Here is an 18,783-nt window from a genome sequence, read left to right as displayed (position 1 = left end):
TTTATTTTTATTTATTTATTTTTTTATATTAAATATAATTTATTGTCAAATTGGTTTCCATGCAACACCCAGTACTCATCCCAACAGGTGCCCTTCTCAATGCCCATCACCCACTTTACCCTCTCCCTCCCCCCGTCCCATCAACCCTCAATTTGTTCTCAGTATTTAAGAGTCTCTTATGGTTTGCCTTCCTCCCTCTCTGTAACTTTTTTTTCCCCACTTCGTCTCCCCCATGGTCTTCTGTTAAGTTTCTCAGGACCAAAGTTTCTCTTATACATATTGAAACTATTTAGATAAATACTTATATTGATGATGTCAGAATTTTGGGGGAAAGAAAGCATTACGTTTTTTGTATATTTTATAAGTGTTGGGAATGATAGAGGTTATGTAATATTTAATTTTTCTCATTTCTTAGATTACACGTCGATTAGCTGTTTGCAACATGGACTGGGACAGATTAAAGGCAAAAGATTTGCTGGCTTTGTTTAATTCATTTAAACCTAAAGGAGGTGTTATATTTTCTGTAAAGGTGAGAATTGATTTTATTTTGAAGTAAATACTTCTAAACATTTTGAATCTGATCTTTTTTTTTTTTTAAGTCATACTTTTCCTTTTAAAGAAAATAATCTGGCAGTTGTCCACTGTAGTTAGGCATGAAACCAGTATAACAAACGGAAAAGGAAGGAGTAAAATTATTGCTATTGATGGGTTAGGTGATTGTACGTAATTTAAAAACCCAAAGAGATCAATTGGAAAGCTATTACAATATATAAAGCTCAATAAAGGGACAGAGTATAAAATAAATATTTTTTAATTGCATTCTTCAATTCTTAACCAATTAAGAAAAAAAAATCTATTTTTACTAGCAGCAGAAACACAAAATCCTTGAGAATTCCCTTAAACATATGTGACATATGTGAAATGGTAACACTGGTAAATTTGAAAAACTTAAATTTTGAGATACCATATTTCTGGAGAGCAAGCATAATGGTTAAGAATCTAGGCTTTGTTGTATGACAGACTGCAGGCAGATCTTGATTCTGGGGGCACCTAGGTGGCTCAATCAGTTAAGTATCCAACTCCTGATTTCAGCTCAGGTCATAATCTCATAGTTTGTGGGAACCAGCCCTGCCTCAGGCTTGAACCTGCTTGGGACTCCCTCTCTCTTTCTCTTTCTGCCCCTCCCCTGCTCATGCTCGCTCTCTCAAAATAAATAAATAGACATTTAAAAAAAATACAAATCTTGATTCTGATATATGGCATGTGATTTGGGGCATTTTATTAATCTCTCAGATGTGTTCTCTCATCTGGCAGTGGATGCAAAAATAGCATTTCCTAGGGTAGTTGTAAGGATGAAATGAAAAGAAACTCACACTTAGTATTTAGTGTAGTGCCTGAAACAGCTCTAAATTGTAATTATGTTTAAATATTTAAAGATGTCAGTTCTATAGGTTTAGTGTAGTTTCAGCCATAATCTCAGTTCAAATGAAAGTAAAGAAAGAGGATACCAGTAATCATCTAAAAGAATAAACAGTGAGAATGACTAATACATTTTTGGGAAAATACACCAGTATAAAAGGATTCTGTCAGGTACAACATCTAAATCTTTTATATTGCTATGTGAGTTAACAAGTTTGGGTAAAAATAGAGGGACACATAGATGGAATGGAATAGATAAATAGAAGAGTTTATATTATAATTTAGACCAAAATAAGTTTGAATACCTGATATTGGAACAAATGGATGAGTCTTTATATGAAGAGCTTATTTCAGATCTTTACCTTATAATAGCCCAAAATAAACTCTAAATAAAGTGTGGGAAAAAATTAAAAAATCAAACCCCAGAAACAGAATAAAATGGAATTGTGTTTTTATTAAATCTGTGTTTCAGGAAATAGGTATTAGGAATTTCTAGACTTTGAAAAGGGAAAAGGAATCAACAGATGTGACTACATATATATTTAAAACTTCTACGTGAAAACCTATTATTGCCACTCACACTAATAGGAAAAACTCAAATCCCCTATTTGATAAATTGCATATTGCACAGAATTGAAAAAAAATAGTTTGTTAACATATATATTAAGCCCAGTAGTATCCAAACAAGACAAATTAATACAGTTATATTTCTTGACTCTCAAAAGTAGCCAATATACAAAAATACCAAATCCTGGGTTGCCTGGGTAGCTCAGTAGGTTAAATGTCCAACTCTTGGTTTCAGCTGAGGTCATGATCTACTGTTCTTGAGTTTGAGCCCCACACTGGGCTCTGCCCTGACAGCATGGAGCCTGCTTGGGATTTTCTCTCTCTGTCTCGCTTTCTCTCTCTCTCTCTCTCTCTTGCCCTCTCCCTCTCTCTCCCTTTTCCTCCTCCATTCATGCTCACACACACACTCCCTCTCTCAAAATAAATAAATAAACTTAAAAAAAAAATAGTACCAAATCCCAATGAGGGTGAATCCTTTTTTTATACCAAGATTGTATCTAAACTATGTGATAATTTTCAGTTATATTTAAAGGATTTCTTAATTTTTTTTCAGTTTATTTATTTTGGGGCAGGGGGAGAGTAGGGGCAGAGAGAGAAGGAAACACAGAATCTGAAGCAGACTCCAGGCTCCCCAAGTTGTCAGCATAGCCCAACATTGGACCCAAACCCACGAACTGTGAGATCATGACCTGAACCAAAGTCAGACTGAGCCACCCAGGAGCCCCTCTATTTAAAGGATTTCTTAAAGCATTGGATAATGGATATTGGATAAATGATATGACTTAAAAGATAAATTGAGTATTACAAAATTATTTTTTATTACGTATGTTTTATGTCCTTCAGTAATCATTTTTGTGTATTTTGCGTCAACAGTCATTTCTCATGTGTGTGTTTACATTGAGTTCCTTGAGTGCCTAGACTCTTGTTTTGCTATTATTTTTCCCTTGGATTCCAGAACCATCTTGTCCTAGTTGATGTATGCAGGAGACACTCTGTTTTTGTTCTCAAGTTCCACATCTGTTTCATTCCAACCAAAACAACTATTTTTAAGGAGATTCCTCAGAATGTTTTAGCTTTCCGTAGTAGGTTTGGAAGTGAGTCATTCTTGCTGTTTTCATTGAGTTCAGTTGTAATTCTTGGAGTTCCGGATATTGTAAGAAAAGTAAAGAATATATTGATCTTATTTTTTTTGTGTGTGTGTGTGTGTGTGTTTTTAGATATATCCTTCAGAATTTGGAAAGGAGAGGATGAAGGAAGAGCAAGTTCAAGGACCAGTAGAGTTATTAAGTATACCTGAAGATGCCCCTGAAAAGGACTGGTATTAAGCCATTATAGAAAATAAAATTAAATCTCATAAGTTCATGTCACTAACTCAGAATTGTGGTCACTGTAATGGAACTAAAGTTTTTGCTCTGCCTGCCATTCATCGTTAAAACAGGTTGCAAAAGCAGATTAAAGTCTGTCAGAAGTGGCACGCTATTCCAACAACATTTTGTGTGTATATTTACATTTCAGTATTCACAAATTACTGCAGTTTTGAAAAACATTTCTCAGCCTCATTGCTCTGAATAAGTTTTGTTTTTTTCCTGAGATGTTGCTTTCCATAATAGTGGCATTGAAACCCTATTTGCCTTCAAAATATACAGTTTTTGTAAATTTGAGGATTAAATAAAAAAATAGTGATAACATTGTTTTATCATCATCATGTAGTATTGAAAAAAAATTTAAGGTAATTTTTAAACCACTAGGTGGAGCTGTGTGCACGTAATAAAAATGGTAATTGACAAGCTTGGTGGCAGAAGAGAGCCAATGAAGAGTTTCAATATGTTAAATGAAATTAAACTTACAACCATTTAGACTTCACAGCACATAAATCTGAAATAAACATTTTACCAGATCAGGAATTTCTTTATACTTAGAACTAATGCTTTCCTAGCATAGTTTGTAATATGTTTAATTATTAATATTATCATTAATTATTAATTATCATTAATTATATTAATGTTAATATATTATATTAATATAACACGTTTAACATTATAAACTTGTTCAGCAGTTTTACTTGAGCGGTTATATGTGGTAGCAAAATAAAAAAAATGACTATTCAAGAGTTAAACTCTAGGTAACCATATGTAATTCTTACACTCTTCTAGACACTAAATTTCAATCAAAATACCTAGTCTGTGCCTTGTCAAAATAATAAAATGAGCTTAAGTATTAATGCCCATAAAGGCAGAGTCATGAAAGAAAGATAGATTGGGATGAAACAATTTTTTGAAACAATTACATTCATTTTTTAAAGGAAGATCGGTATTTGTGTTCTAAGCTTAATGAGTTTTCTACCTTTTAGGACTTCTAGAGAAAAACTGAGAGATTATCAATTCAAACGACTCAAGTACTATTATGCAGTAGTAGACTGTGATTCCCCTGAAACAGCTGGCAAAATTTATGAGGATTGTGACGGCCTGGAATTTGAAAGTAGTTGTTCATTCATAGACCTAAGGTAATCCAGTATGTCTTACCGATTTTATCTTGTAGCACAATATGATTATAAGAAGTAAAATATTAGACTCCTAGTATTTTATGTTGTTTCATGTTGTGAAAGAGGATTTTTTGCTTTGGGATTTTTTGCTCCTGTGGAGCATCACTCTTAAAGAAAACTATAACAAGGAAATGCTAAACTATTATGTATGAGTCACCCCGCATTTATATCTTGAATTTCAAACATACTGGCTATGTTTTTAGTTATATGTAGTGATATTTTCTTTGCAACTTTCTTTTAGAACTAGGAACCAGGTGAATTAACTTAAAAAAAAAAGCATTGAGGTAGGGGCAGAGGAATTTGCTAATAAACTGGTACCTCTACATCTGTGTTGTCTAATACAGTAGCCACTAGTCACATCTGACTATTTAAAATTTTTAAAAATTTTTAAATCATTCATTTGCTTAGTCATTAGACATATGTAAAGTAGTTAATGCAGAGCAGATATAGGGCAGACCATATGTTGGATAGAGCAGATTGCCGTCATCACAGAAAGTTTCATTGGACAATGCCGCCATAAATGCTGTTCTATGAATGAATGGTGTTGCCGGCATTGTCTTTGGACTTCAGTGTTATTTTCACCACGTGCACAGGCTTCACTGACCCAGAGCTGAAAACCCTTAGGTAGTTGTAAATGTCAGTTCTGAGGAAACAGGAAACTAAACTACTGTACCATTTTATCATTAGCCTAGTCCTTTTGAACCCAATACACCATTTTACTATGACACTTTGAATAAAAATCAGTTCTCTGTATCCAGGTTTGTGAGAGGCTTTGTTCTCAAAATGAAATATTTCCGAAAAAAAATGCATCATTCATAGTCAGTGGCTTTCATACTTTGAAAGCATTCCGACTGGTAGAAAAACAAATAAAAATTTTTGAATTGATAATTTGGAATAAAATTTTAGTATGTTTGCATATTTAACACAAAGGGCTTATCTCATCAGACAAGTGTTTCCTTCTCTTTTATGTTAAGAGTTTCAGTTGGAGGTACTTGTTCTGAATGTTTAAATAGTAGTTACCAAACATTTGTTAGAATATCAAACTCTTTGGATGTTACGAATTCATGTTAACATGTTGTTTTCGGGATCATTTTGTTCTTTCTAGTTCTGTTTGGGGACATTTCCGTACTATGTTAGAATAAGGTCTGGCAGGCCTAGAAAATAAGATCAGTGACCATGGAAAAAATTTACATTCCCTGTTTTATTTTGTTAAGCATGCATCAGAAAAGAAAATTGAGTTTTCTGCTACTGTCCAATTATCTAGAGAAACTTTTTTTCACCTGCCCAAAAATATAAATGCATGCATATTAATAACACTTAAAAATATTGATTTCAGATACCTATTTCTCTTCTACTAAATCTGTGCAGAAGTGTAGCTGGAGGAGGATACTGTGTAGACCTAGTGAACCTTAATTATCTGTTTCTCTACCAACAAATAATTTTTAGTGGATTACAGAGCATATGCTTTTTTTGTGTATGGAACAAAATCTATATAAATTACAAAACCTAAATATATTAACCATGGGTTATTTAACTATGCTTTTCCCCCCTATTCTTTAGCCTGATGCCTAAGCGTTGTCAGACAATTACATTTACACTTAGTAGCTAATTATTTATGAAAAAATATTGTAAGATAATATTGTGAAGATTTTTTAGTCTTAATTTTAAGCTTATTCCTTATTTTCACTGACACCTTCTGTGTCTGATACTTTATATTTAGAACACTTATCCATTACTAGTTCTATTTGATCTTCAAAATACCGTATACAAGCCAAGACTGTGCCATCAGGAGTCTAGGTCATTTTGAAACACGGGGGGGGGGGGGGGGGGGGGGGGGAAACGCATGTGTGTTTGCACCTGATTCATATTAACTGATTCCTAATGCAGGGTTTCTGCCTACAGAGTTCATTCAAATTTAGTGGAATTACAGATTTATGGCTTATGAATTTCAGAAATTTTGCGCCAAGGTTATTTCTAACATTGTTTGCCTCATCTACATGTGTGTTTTGTAGAAACTTTTATATGGTATGTATTTACAAACTAGAACTAATTAGGGGAGAATCTAAACTCTGGTTGTTTATCACTACAGCATATGTTTAAATAAATTTATTTTTTGTTTCTTAGGTTTATACCAGATGATATTACCTTTGATGATGAGCCCAAGGACATAGCCTCAGAAGTGGATTTAACAGCATATAAACCAAAATATTTCACATCTGCTGCGATGGGAACCTCAACGGTATTTCTTAACTGTTAAAAGTGTATAGCTGGATTCTTGCTTTAAGAAAAGATTTGGTGTATTATTTACTTATAACATCTTTGAAAATGGAAAGTATTCAAATTTTATTTTATTTTATTTTATTTTATTTTTATTTTAAAAAAAAAATTTTTTTTTTTTTCAACGTTTATTCATTTTTGGGACAGAGAGAGACAGAGCATGAATGGGGGAGGGGCAGAGAGAGGGAGACACAGAATCGGAAACAGGCTCCAGGCTCTGAGCCATCAGCCCAGAGCCTGACGCGGGGCTCGAACTCACGGACCGCGAGATCGTGACCTGGCTGAAGTCGGACGCTTAACCGACTGCGCCACCCAGGCGCCCCGAAAGTATTCAAAATTTTAATACACAAATACAAGTAGAAGGGAAACACAAGTATATTTGCATTTTTATTTGTTTGAACCTATTTTCAAATTTTTGTTATGCCTTTAAGCTTGGGTCATTTACCCGCAAATGTTTTTCTCCTCTTTCCCGTACATTCTTATTCAACTAGATTCTTTAATAAGTTATATGTCAGTTATTAATACCCTACAGAGTAAGGAGAAGGAGGTAACAGATTATTTCAAATCACAGTTAAAACCAGTAGAAATTTTAAATAGAAACACATTTTTTCTGTGGATATGATCCAAAATTATAAAAACAATTTAAGTAAAGTAATTCAGGACTACTAGATGTCACATTAATGCTTAATAATGAACGGCCAGAAGATTTTTATTGAATTAGTTTGTTACTTAGCTGCCTACCTTCTCTCTTCTTTTCCCCCCCATAAACCTTCTACCCACAAATAGACTCTGCAGCAACTACCCAGTCTTCCCATTGCCTTTTCTGTGACAGACCACTGTGCTCTTCTGAGGACAGGCTGATGGTAGAGAGACCTATTGTATCTGTCTTCCGCATGCTATGGTGGGCACTATGTGACCTTGATGAGTTACTGAGTATGGTAAAACCCCACCATTATGCGATAAGTGTAGTTTAAAAGATTCAGTAATGTAAAATGTAGGGTTGGTTTCTTTTCAAGACTGAAATATGACCAAGGCAAGACTGTCCAGACAGCTTTTCTGGAATTCCTAGTGTACCATCCACATCTGTACCAGTTCCAGTAGCAGTTTTATGGTTATCATCTCAGGGAAATTTTCTGAATAGGGGTAATTCTGAATCCTGTGACTAGTTAGAGCTTCTAAGGTAGTGACAGTTATCTTAGGGATCCTTTGGTTAACTGGTGCCCATTTTGTTGCCCTGATCTGGGGAGATTAGCCTGAGTAGAAAACAAAACAAAACAAAACATAGGGGACCCACCCTTATAATTCATTAACTTATAATGAAGTTAAAACATCTGACAAGACCCCATCTGAGAATAGGGGCTGCATAGAGGGCAGGAGTCAATCAACACTAATCATGTTATAGATGAATTTCTGTATCATGGGGGTTTACTGTACTTCCAACCAGTAGATACATTTCTTATCAGTGGCTCTTAATCTTTTTTTGGAAAAAGGACCCTATTGAAATTGTGTTGAAAGCTTTAATAGATTTCACATAGTTTGTAGACCTCCTGAAATACTTAGAACTCCAGGTGAAAAACATGTTTTCTTGGTTCATAATAATGTAACGTTTTCACTAATGTGTTTTATTTCTTTCCCTACAATTAATTAACACACTGATGAATTTCTACTCCTAATAATAGAGTACCTTGCATATAGCAGAGAGATAGAAGAACATAGATTGATGAAAATGGTTCCTCTTTCATAAATAAAATACTTTTTATTAAGCATGTCATTTATGATTTGCTTTAACATGTCTTAACCTTTTAAATATTGTTAAACATCCACATTAACGACAAATATTCTGATACTTTTTTATTCTTATTGGTGAAGGTGGAAATCACTTGGGATGAGACTGATCATGAAAGAATTACAACACTCAACAGGAAGTTTAAAAAGGAAGAGCTTTTGGACATGGATTTTCAAGCTTACTTAGCTTCCTCTAGTGAAGATGAAGAGGAGATAGAAGAGGAGCTACAAGGTACTTGTTAGTCTTTTGGTGTTCTATGTTCACACTCATTTAGATCCCTAATCTAGGCTTATTAGTGGAAATACGTCTTTGGCAGTAGCTTAAAGGGAGTGCCAAGCTAATTCTTAGGCTGCCTGCAAAGCATACTCAAGTGTACAGTATTATATACACCTATGGATAATATTTGAAACTTTTTAGAAGTATTTTTTTGGCCTGAATTTCTTTAACCACAAACATTTTGTTTAAAACTTTTACCAAACAGGGTCGCTTGGGTGGCTCAGTCGGTTGAGTGTCCAACTTTAGCTCAGGTCATGATCTCACTGTTTGTAGGTTCGAGCCCTGCATCAGGCTCTCTCAGCTGTCAGCATGGAGCCTGCTTTGGATCCTCTGTTCCCCCTACTTTTTCTGCTCCTCCCCCACAGCTTATACCAAACAAAAAAAGCCTGACCTTTTAATTCTTTTAATTTTAATTTTTTTTTTTTAAAGAGAGCATACGTGAGCCGAGGAGAGGGGCAGAAGGGGTGAGAGAGAATCCCAAGCAGGTTCCACACTCAATGTGGAGCCCAATGGGTGGCTCAACCCCATGACCCTGGAATCATGACCTGAGCCCGAAATCAAGATTTGGATGCTCAAGTGACTGAGCCACCCAGATGCCTAAAGCCTGGCCTTTTAGACTTGTCCTAATTCACATAGTTTTGTAGTCTCTTAACAAACTAGTCAAATGCTCTATAATGCCCCTTTTTTTAATATTAAGAGTTACTTTTGGATTGATTATTTTTTGTATTCCATTTTCTCCTCAACTAGTTTGGAAAGTAGACTGTTTCAGTTCGTTTAGTGATTGTTTAGAAATTGTGACTTGCATTCTTAATTTATTAAGGTCTAATGGTAATTAATATTTTTACCCTCTTAGATAATACAGAGAATCTTAAAACGACTTTCATGTTATCCTCTGTTTTGTAATCGTCTTTTTTTTTTTTTTTTTTTTTTCAACGTTTATTTATTTTTTTGGGGGGGACAGAGAGAGACAGAGCATGAACAGGGGAGGGGCAGAGAGAGAGGGAGACACAGAATCGGAAACAGGCTCCAGGCTCCGAGCCATCAGCCCAGAGCCTGACGCGGGGCTCGAACTCCCGGACCGCGAGATCGTGACCTGGCTGAAGTCGGATGCTTAACCGACTGCGCCACCCAGGCGCCCCAGTAATCGTCTTTTTTTATAAGTTCCACGGGATATTGATATTTAAACTGCCCTATTTCATTTTACCCACATTTTCTTCACTTTTTTTTGCTCTTTATTCTTTTCTAAATGTCATACTTCTAAGGACCATTTTCCTTCTGTCTTAAATATATCCCTGATAAGTTCTGGTAGTGTTTGCTGGTGTCAAACTCTCTTGAGTTTTAGTAAAAAAAAAATATCCTTGTTTGGCTTTCATTTGAGAAAGATACTTTCACTAGTTAAAAAAAAAAAAAAATTCTAGGAAGTCCTCTCCATCCCCACACTAATGATAATGATAATGTTCTACTGATTTGTAGTTTCCTCGTTTTTGAGAAATCACCTGTCTGACATTTTCAGTGTTTTGAAGATTGTCTAGAATTTTTTTTGTGACTACTTTTTTCAGTCTTTTGAAGGTTATCTAGATTCCTGGATTTCTTTTTTCTTTGACTACTTTTAAAGTTTTTTTGTCTTTTTTTTTTTTTTTTTTTTTTTTGTCTTCAGTTTTATTGTGAACTAACAGATTTATTTGTGTGCTTCGGGTTTATTGGATTTCTTGCATTTGTGCCATGGTATCTTTGATCCCTTTTGGAAATTTCTCAACCATTGTCTAGTCACACATTTCTTCTTCCCTCTCTTTCTGGAACTCTAATTATGTGTGTGTGGACACATACACACGTATATACATATATGTATATAAGATATGTTCACTGTAACTTCCATGTTGCTACTCTTGTATATTTCTTGATCTATCATCTCTCTGTGCTGCATTCTGCTGTTTTCTTCTGACCTATCTTCCAGTTCCTAATTTGCTTTTCAATGGTGTTGAATCTGTTGATAGACTTCCAAAAGTCCTGTTTGGCCATTTTTCAAAACAGCAATACCACTTTATATAATTTTCTATTCATTGCAGATATTTTCAACACTTCCATAAACAGAGTTAATTATCTTCTTAAAGTCTGTATCTGATGATTTCAGTATTTTAAGTCTTTTTGGGTTCATTTCTATTATTTTTGTTTCCTTGTATATGTAGTTAACCTTGTGTGCTAATTTGATAGTTGAGATGAGAGTATCTAATCAGAGAGAACTTTCATTTACTCTGGTCATTCTGGGACTACATTACTCCAGTTTTGTTTTGTTTTTTTCTTGAGCCTTTCTTTTCTTCTGTTTTAATAGACTATATTTTTTACAACAGTTTTGAGTTCACAGCAGAAATGAGCTGAAAATACATTGTTCCCACATCCCTCTGCCCACCCTCCTAACACATGCATACACACAGCCTGCCTCATTATCAACATCCCTAACCTAGGTGGCATATTTGTTACAAATGAGGAACCTACACTGATATATCAGTATCACTGAAAAGTCCATTGTTTACATTATGGTTCACACTTTTTTTTCCTTTTTTTTTCTTTTTTCTTTTCTGTTTTTTTTTTTAATTTATCTAATTTATTTTTTATTTAAATCCAAGTTAGTTAATATATGCTGTAATAATGATTTCAGGAATAGAATTTAGTGATTCATCACTTACATATAACACCCAGTGCTCATCCCAACAAGTGCCTTCCTTAATGCTCATCACCCATTCCCAACACCCCACCAGCAACCCTCAATTTGTGCTCTGTATTTAAGGGTCTCTTATGGTTTGTCTCCCCCACTCTGTTTTTATCTTATCTGTTTTTGCTCCCCTTCCCCTATATTCATCTGTTTCGTTTCTTAAATTCCACATATGAGTGAAATCATTATGATATTTGTCTTTCTCTGACTTATTTCACTTAGCATAATACATTCTAGTTCCATCGCATTGTTTTATTTTTTTTTTTTTTAAATTTTTTTTTTTTTTCAACATTTATTTATTTTTGGGACAGAGAGAGACAGAGCATGAACGGGGGAGGGGCAGAGAGAGAGGGAGACACAGAATCGGAAACAGGCTCCAGGCTCCGAGCCATCAGCCCAGAGCCCGACGCGGGGCTCGAACTCCCGGACCGCGAGATCGTGACCTGGCTGAAGTCGGAGACTTAACCGACTGCGCCACCCAGGCGCCCCACCATCGCATTGTTTTAAATGGCAAGATTTCATTGTTTCTCATCACCAAGTAGAATTCCATTGTATATATATACCATATCTTTATTCATCCATCAGTCGATGGATATTTGGGCTCTTTCCATACTTGGGCTATTGTCGATAGTGCTGCTATAAACATTGGGGTGCATGTGTCTCTTCGAAACAGCATACCTGTATTCCTTGGATAAATACCTAGTAGTACAATTGCTAGGTCCTAGGGAAGCTCTATTTTTAATTTTTTGAGGAACCTCTATATTGTTTTGCAGAGTGGCTGCACCAGTTTTCATGCAGAATTGCATCCTCGCTAACATCTGTTGTTGCCTGAGTTGTTAATGTTAGCCTTTCTGACAGGAGTGAGGTGGTATCTCATTGTGGTTTTGATTTGTATTTCCTTGATGATGAGTGACATTGAGCATTTTTTTCATGTATCAGTTGGCCATCTGGATGTCTTTAGAGAAGTGTCTGTTCATGTCTTTTTCCCATTTCTTCACTGGATTATTTGTTTTTTGGGTGTTGAGTTTGGTAAGTTCTTTATAGATTTTGGATACTAACCCTTTATCTGGTACGTCATTTGCAAATATCTTATCCCATTCTGTCAGTTGCCTTTTAGTTTTGCTGATTGTTTCCTTTGCTGCGCAGAAGCTTTTTATTTTGATGAGGTCCCAGTAGTTCATTTTTGCTTTTGTTTCCCTTGCCTCCGGAGACATGTTGAGTAAGAAGTTGCTGCGGCCAAGATCAAAGAGGTTTTTGCCTGCTTTCTTCCCGAGGATTTTGATGGCTTCCTGTCTTACCTTTAGGTCTTTCATCCATTTTGGGTTTATTTTTGTGTATGGTGTAAGAAAGTGATCCAGGTACATTGTTCTGTATGTCTCTGTCCAGTTTTCCCAGCACCACTTGCTGAAGAAACTGTCTTTATTCCATTGGATATTCTTTCCTGCTTTGTCAAAGATTAGTTGGCCATATGTTTATGGGTCCATTTCTGGGTTCTTTGTTCTGTTGTGTCTGTTTTTGTGCCATAAAATTCTTTTTAGTATTATCATAGGACCATTAAACTAACTTTCTGAGATCCTATGTTCGGCCTATCATTTTTTAGACTACTGAAGATACTGCATTATTTTTCTAATTTTTTCATAACGTGAATTGTACTCCACACATGGAATGGAAAAGTCATCCTAGTTTCTTTGTTCAGACATCTCATATTAATAAAACCACATAATTTCTTAGGTATTTAATAGTCTCTGAAAAAGTATGATTTGCAAGGGTAGTTATGTTGGGCATAAAAGCCTTCTCATTTTTTTCAGGCTTCAGTGACTGTTGCTTATTAATTTTTGGCATTTCAAACTCAACTCCAGATTGAGTGACCATTTTATTTCTAGTATGATCAGAGCAACCAAGTCCTTTTTCAAATAGCCTGTCTTTCTCTCATATACATACTGATTTGTCTATAGATTCTTTTTATTCACATGCCTGTATGGTCATTTATCACTTTCTGATAATTCTGGAATAGTTTTTCTTCACTAGCTACTCTAAGTTAAAGGAAAGAAGAGAACATATATATTTGTGAAGAATGTTAATAGGTTTCTTTGATTGGTTTGAGAGAACTGACCTAGACTTGAAATGATACTGACATTTGGACAAAAATGTGATGTGTAGTATATTTTTAAGATCTTGTGCTCCACTGGTTTCAAATCCTGAGTTTACCACATAGTAAAGTTACATAGGTTAACTTTCCTAAGCCCTTGTGCTTTTCTTTCCACAGCTATGAAATGAGGATAATAATAGTACCTGGCTCGTGTTTGGAAAGATTGAGATAATGGTCACAAAGTGCTTACCATACTACCATGTATCATATATTTTTACTTCTAAAACTTTAAAATTAATGGCTTTTTGTTTTAAATATACTACTCATTAAGTTTTAAAAGCATGCATTTTTCTTCATTATTTTAATTGATTGCCAGCTTACTTTAATCTGCAGTGTAGTGCCTCTGATAGATACATCAGTATTTTTGAATGCTTTAGAGTTACTAGATGTTCCTGGTGTTGTTTATAAAAGATCATCACAGGGCTTCTTACTGTTGGACTACTTTTTTCATTCCTTATATAGTATTAAGGCTCTCACAAAGTATTGTCCTTGAATTGGGAAAAAACAGATTTACATGTATTATCCCACATTTTAGAGCTTTGGAAAGTAAAATTTTAGTACTGGAAAAAATCAATTTAAAGTAGGCCATCAGAGACTTACCACTAAAATTTCAACCTGGAAGGAGCTTGCTTCTAATTATGTTTTCAGAAGTAAGCTTTTAATAGAAAGAAATACATTGCCATTTTGTTAATGTGTTCCTGATGTTTTATCCATTGAGTTATGGGATACATGACAGGATTCTATCCAACATTATTTTTGTGGCACAAAGCACAAACAGGAAAAAGATGAATTTCAGCTGTTTGAGTGAAAATATAAAAGTGTGATAGGATGGAAAGAATGTCCTGGACTATTTTTTTATTCATTTAGAGAAAAAAACTATGAAAACATTTACTTAACCAATGTTTTTTCCATGTCACCTTTTTTAAGATGTGAGGGCAATCTGTTAACATTGATGTTTGACAGCTAAATGTTTGATGATATTAGACATTTTTAGTGACCGGCTAGCCATAGCTTATAGAAGAGAGGGTCTTCATTATGCTGCTTCTAAATTTTCCTTTACCAGGGACATTTAGTCAATTCAATAAGTCTGTATGTTTTGCATTAAAACCTAGGTTCTTAATTTATGTTTTTGACTTGGAAAATTACAGTGGAAATATAGACCGAACAAACTTTTCACGTATTAGTTTTCTTTGGTATTTGTTGCCCTGAATTTTATATTGTTCCTTTGTATTCTAATTATTATTTTTATAAATTAAGACATGGAAATGTGGATATTTTTCCACAGAGGGATATTAATTGAATTAACTTCTAATTTATTCGCTTTTATTCTCAGTGTATTAATGAGATCCTGAGAGTAAGCATATCAAATGGAAAAGACTCTTTATTGTTCATTCTGGACTACAAGCAGCTTCCTTTATCTGTCTCTTCAGTATAACAGTTATATCCATGTACCACATGCATCCCAACAACATTCACCCCTGTATTGACCATAACATTTTAAAGCCACTATGCCAGATGGTGGAAGACGTAAAGAGGGATAAAAAGCTATCTCTGCTGTCTTATTTATAGGGAAGAGAAGTCCAAGGATGTTACATGTCTATAAAATTATTTTGAAATATGAATTTTAATAAAAGATTTCCAAGTACACTACTTAGAACTTATATTGCAAATGATTTTTATTATAAACAAGACCTAATTCTTTCAATGAATTCATTTAGTATTAAGAAATTTGTCTGATTTTGGTATTCTGTTTTTGCATTATATCTAATAACATCTTTTAGAAGGTGCTATAGTGACTGTGAGATTTAAATACTAGATTTAAATGTCAATTATTTCTGTATGTTAGATGAAATTGATTTTTTTTATTAGGTGATGATAAAGTCAATATGGAAGAAGATGGGAAAACAAAGAAAAGTCAGAAGGATGATGAAGAACAAATTGCTAAATACAAACAGCTCTTGCAAGTTATTCAAGAAAAAGAAAAGAAAGGCAAAGAAAATGATATGGAAATGGAAATTAAGTGGGTTCCAGGTAAGAATTATATACTTAACTATGTTCATTTATTTTTCTTCATTTCAGGATATTGAGGGTATTTTAGATATGAAAGAAAAGAAGAATAACTCTTAGAAACAAAAACAAATCTTATTTTCCAGGAATATTTTGGTGAGGAAGTTAACATGGTATTTGCATACCTCATTTAATTTTTTTTAGGGAGTAGTGTTATAGACTCTTGCCACTTTATTCTTGATTGGTTTCTTTGATTTACTAACTGTAAAGTATTTCTGTCCATTTATGAAGATAGACCTTTCCTAGGTTTGATTCCAGTATTCTCAAGATGTACAAACTTGAATACAGGCACCATGTATTCTAAGGTCATTAAACTTCTTTTTAAAGTATGTAATTCGTAAATGAACTTTTCTCTCATAACCTCTGTTAGACCTTAATTAGTGAGGTTTCACTAGCACAAAATACATTAATACATAGTTTTCCATCTCAGTTTTGCTGTGAAGAGTCAAAGAAATATAGTAAGTGATTTTTATAACTGCCTTGAAGGGCTCAACAGTTTTTTTAGAGTAGTACAATACTAATTAAAACCATGTCAAAGCTAAACAAAGATAAAAGCTATTATAAATGAGGATTGTTTTCTAGCATACTCATTTTTTCAGCAACCTGAGCAAAGCAACATGTACCCTTGGAACCAATATTGTTTTTGCAGATTACTGCTGTTTACATACATGTATATCTTTTTTTTTTTTTTTTTAAATCCCAGTATAGTTAATATACAGTGTTGTTAGTTTCAGGTGTACAACATACACATATATCTTTTTTTTTTTTTAATTTTTTTTTTTAATTTTTTTTTTTCAACGTTTATTTTTGGGACAGAGAGAGACAGAGCATGAACGGGGGAGGGGCAGAGAGAGAGGGAGACACAGAATCGGAAACAGGCTCCAGGCTCTGAGCCATCAGCCCAGAGCCTGACGCGGGGCTTGAACCCACGGACCGCGAGATCGTGACCTGGCTGAAGTCGGATGCTTAACCGACTGCGCCACCCAGGTGCCCCCACATATATCTTTTAAAGTTAGGTATAATTTTTGACCAGGATTCAGTTCTTTTCCACAATTCATCTCTAGATCAAAGAGTATTAACAACTTGTAGGAATATCAAGTGTTCTTGGGGTGCCTGGGTGGCTCAGTCGGTTAAGTTTAACTCTTGATTTGGGCTCAGGTCATGATTTCATGGTTCAAGCCTCACCTTCAGGCTCTGCCCTGACAGTGTGGAGCCTGCTTGGGATTCTCTCTCTCTGCCTCTCTCTTGCTCACACACACATGCATGCACATTTGTTCTCTCTCTCAAAAAATTATAAAACTTAAAAAAAATTAAGTGTTCTGTATTCAATTGTATCTATTTCATACAATTAGTATGTTTTTTCACTGGTAATGTTTGCATAGATTTTTATTAGAGGGGGAAACTAGCATAGTTTGATAGTTGGTAGTTGTTTGACTAGTGTAATAAAATTCCTAGGGTGGACACATCTCCTGCATATTCCTGTAGGAATGTGGTGCTACGTTGTAGCCCATTTATTTTAAATGTTTGTCTTTTGCAGGAAATGGTGGTAAGAAAATGAAATTTAGTAGTGTTATTGAAACAGTTGTTGGGAGAACTCAAGTTTAGCCTGGAGAGGAAAAGTCTACAAAGTGACTTACTGGTTATTTTCAAGTATTTGCAGGATGACTGTATTAATGAAGACTTAATTGCTCTTATTATCTCAGAAGTCAGTACTTCTGCTAGTAAATAAAAATTGAAGGAAGGTAGAATTTAATGTAATATAAAGAGTAATTCTCTTAATCATTAGAATTATCCACCAAAAAAATCAAAGAGGCTGCTTTAAGGGGTTAAATGCTCTTTTCAGTAAGTCTCACAATAAGGTGATCTAACTATTCCACTTGAGAATGTTTGTGAAGAACATCTTTCACTTTATGATTGAGGTTCTTTACTTTATAATTCCATGGAATGTTGAATTCTGTCTTTTAAGTAAAATACATTGTAATTACAGTTTAATCTTAGAATGAGCTCATTGAATGAAGATATTTTAAATGAACATTTTTTTTAATGTTTTTATCATTTTATTTTGAGAGAGTATGCATGCACATGATCAGGTGGGGGGCAGAGAGGGGAAGAGAGAATACCAAGCAAGATCTGCACCGTCAGTGCAGTCTGACGTGGGGCTCAATCCCATGAACCATGGCATCATGACCTGAGCCAAAATCACGGGTTGGACGCTTAAATGACTGAGCCACCCAAGCACCCCTAAAATGAACATTTTGAATTGGAGTGTTGAATTGACTGAGAAAGCAGATTTATAATAAACTTGATTGAGAAGTTTTATAGCAAATACTTCAGGTTTGTCAAGTGGACCAGATCAAACCTTTGTCTACATTAATATAATTATATAGGGAAATTACAAAAAAGTGATATTTATACTTGTTTATACCTGGAAGATATAAGTAATACAGTTTTCCTGGGGCTAAACCTCACTTGGTCATGGTGTATTATCCTTTTTACATATTCCTGAGTTCAATTTAGTAATGTTTTGTTAGATTTTTTACACCTATGTTAATCAGGAATATTTGTCTATGGTTTTTGTTTCTTGCAGTGTTTTTGGTATCAGGGTAGTGCAGACCTTATGAAATGAAATGTGAACTCTTCCTTTTTCTGTTTAGCAGTATGTTTTAATCTTGAGTTTAATTTCTAGATGTAATATTAATGTCACAGAAAGTATCTTGAAAATGTAAAATGAAAAATTATTGTCTGTTAATTCCAGTATCCTAATTCAGCCACTGAGTGATTAGATGGATTGATTTATCATCTCTCTGTTGTTGAACACTTAATCATATTTCTGATCTTTCACTGTGGTAGACTTAAGGTATTGGAAAGAAATGTGACTGAAGACCATTACTAATTTTAACCTAAAAATATCAGTACTTTCTTAGACTCTTCACATTCATCACCAGCCAAGTAACTGGCTTACTATTTTAGGGCCTTTTATTTTTAATGTT

The 18,783-nt window shown here is 34.4% G+C and overlaps 2 protein-coding genes across 3 annotated transcripts in view; one reads left to right on the top strand and one right to left on the bottom strand.

The window, feature by feature from the left end:
* Positions 1-18,783, top strand: part of ESF1 (ESF1 nucleolar pre-rRNA processing protein homolog) — a 66,466-nt gene that overhangs the window by 7,951 nt on the left and 39,732 nt on the right. For both annotated transcript variants that reach the window (XM_047852438.1, XM_047852437.1), the window contains exons 4-9: positions 416-529; positions 3,204-3,304; positions 4,337-4,489; positions 6,653-6,767; positions 8,675-8,822; positions 15,596-15,757. In XM_047852438.1, the coding sequence (XP_047708394.1) occupies positions 416-529; positions 3,204-3,304; positions 4,337-4,489; positions 6,653-6,767; positions 8,675-8,822; positions 15,596-15,757 (793 nt within the window). The remainder of the gene's footprint in view (positions 1-415; positions 530-3,203; positions 3,305-4,336; positions 4,490-6,652; positions 6,768-8,674; positions 8,823-15,595; positions 15,758-18,783) is intronic.
* Positions 1-18,783, bottom strand: part of NDUFAF5 (NADH:ubiquinone oxidoreductase complex assembly factor 5) — a 64,500-nt gene that overhangs the window by 35,516 nt on the left and 10,201 nt on the right. The window lies entirely within an intron of this gene.

The sequence above is a fragment of the Prionailurus viverrinus genome, chromosome A3 (genome assembly GCF_022837055.1).
Source record: "Prionailurus viverrinus isolate Anna chromosome A3, UM_Priviv_1.0, whole genome shotgun sequence".
NCBI lineage: Eukaryota > Metazoa > Chordata > Mammalia > Carnivora > Felidae > Prionailurus > Prionailurus viverrinus.
The sequence above is the reverse complement of the archived record's forward strand: the minus strand, read 5'-3'. Positions and strand labels throughout refer to the sequence as shown.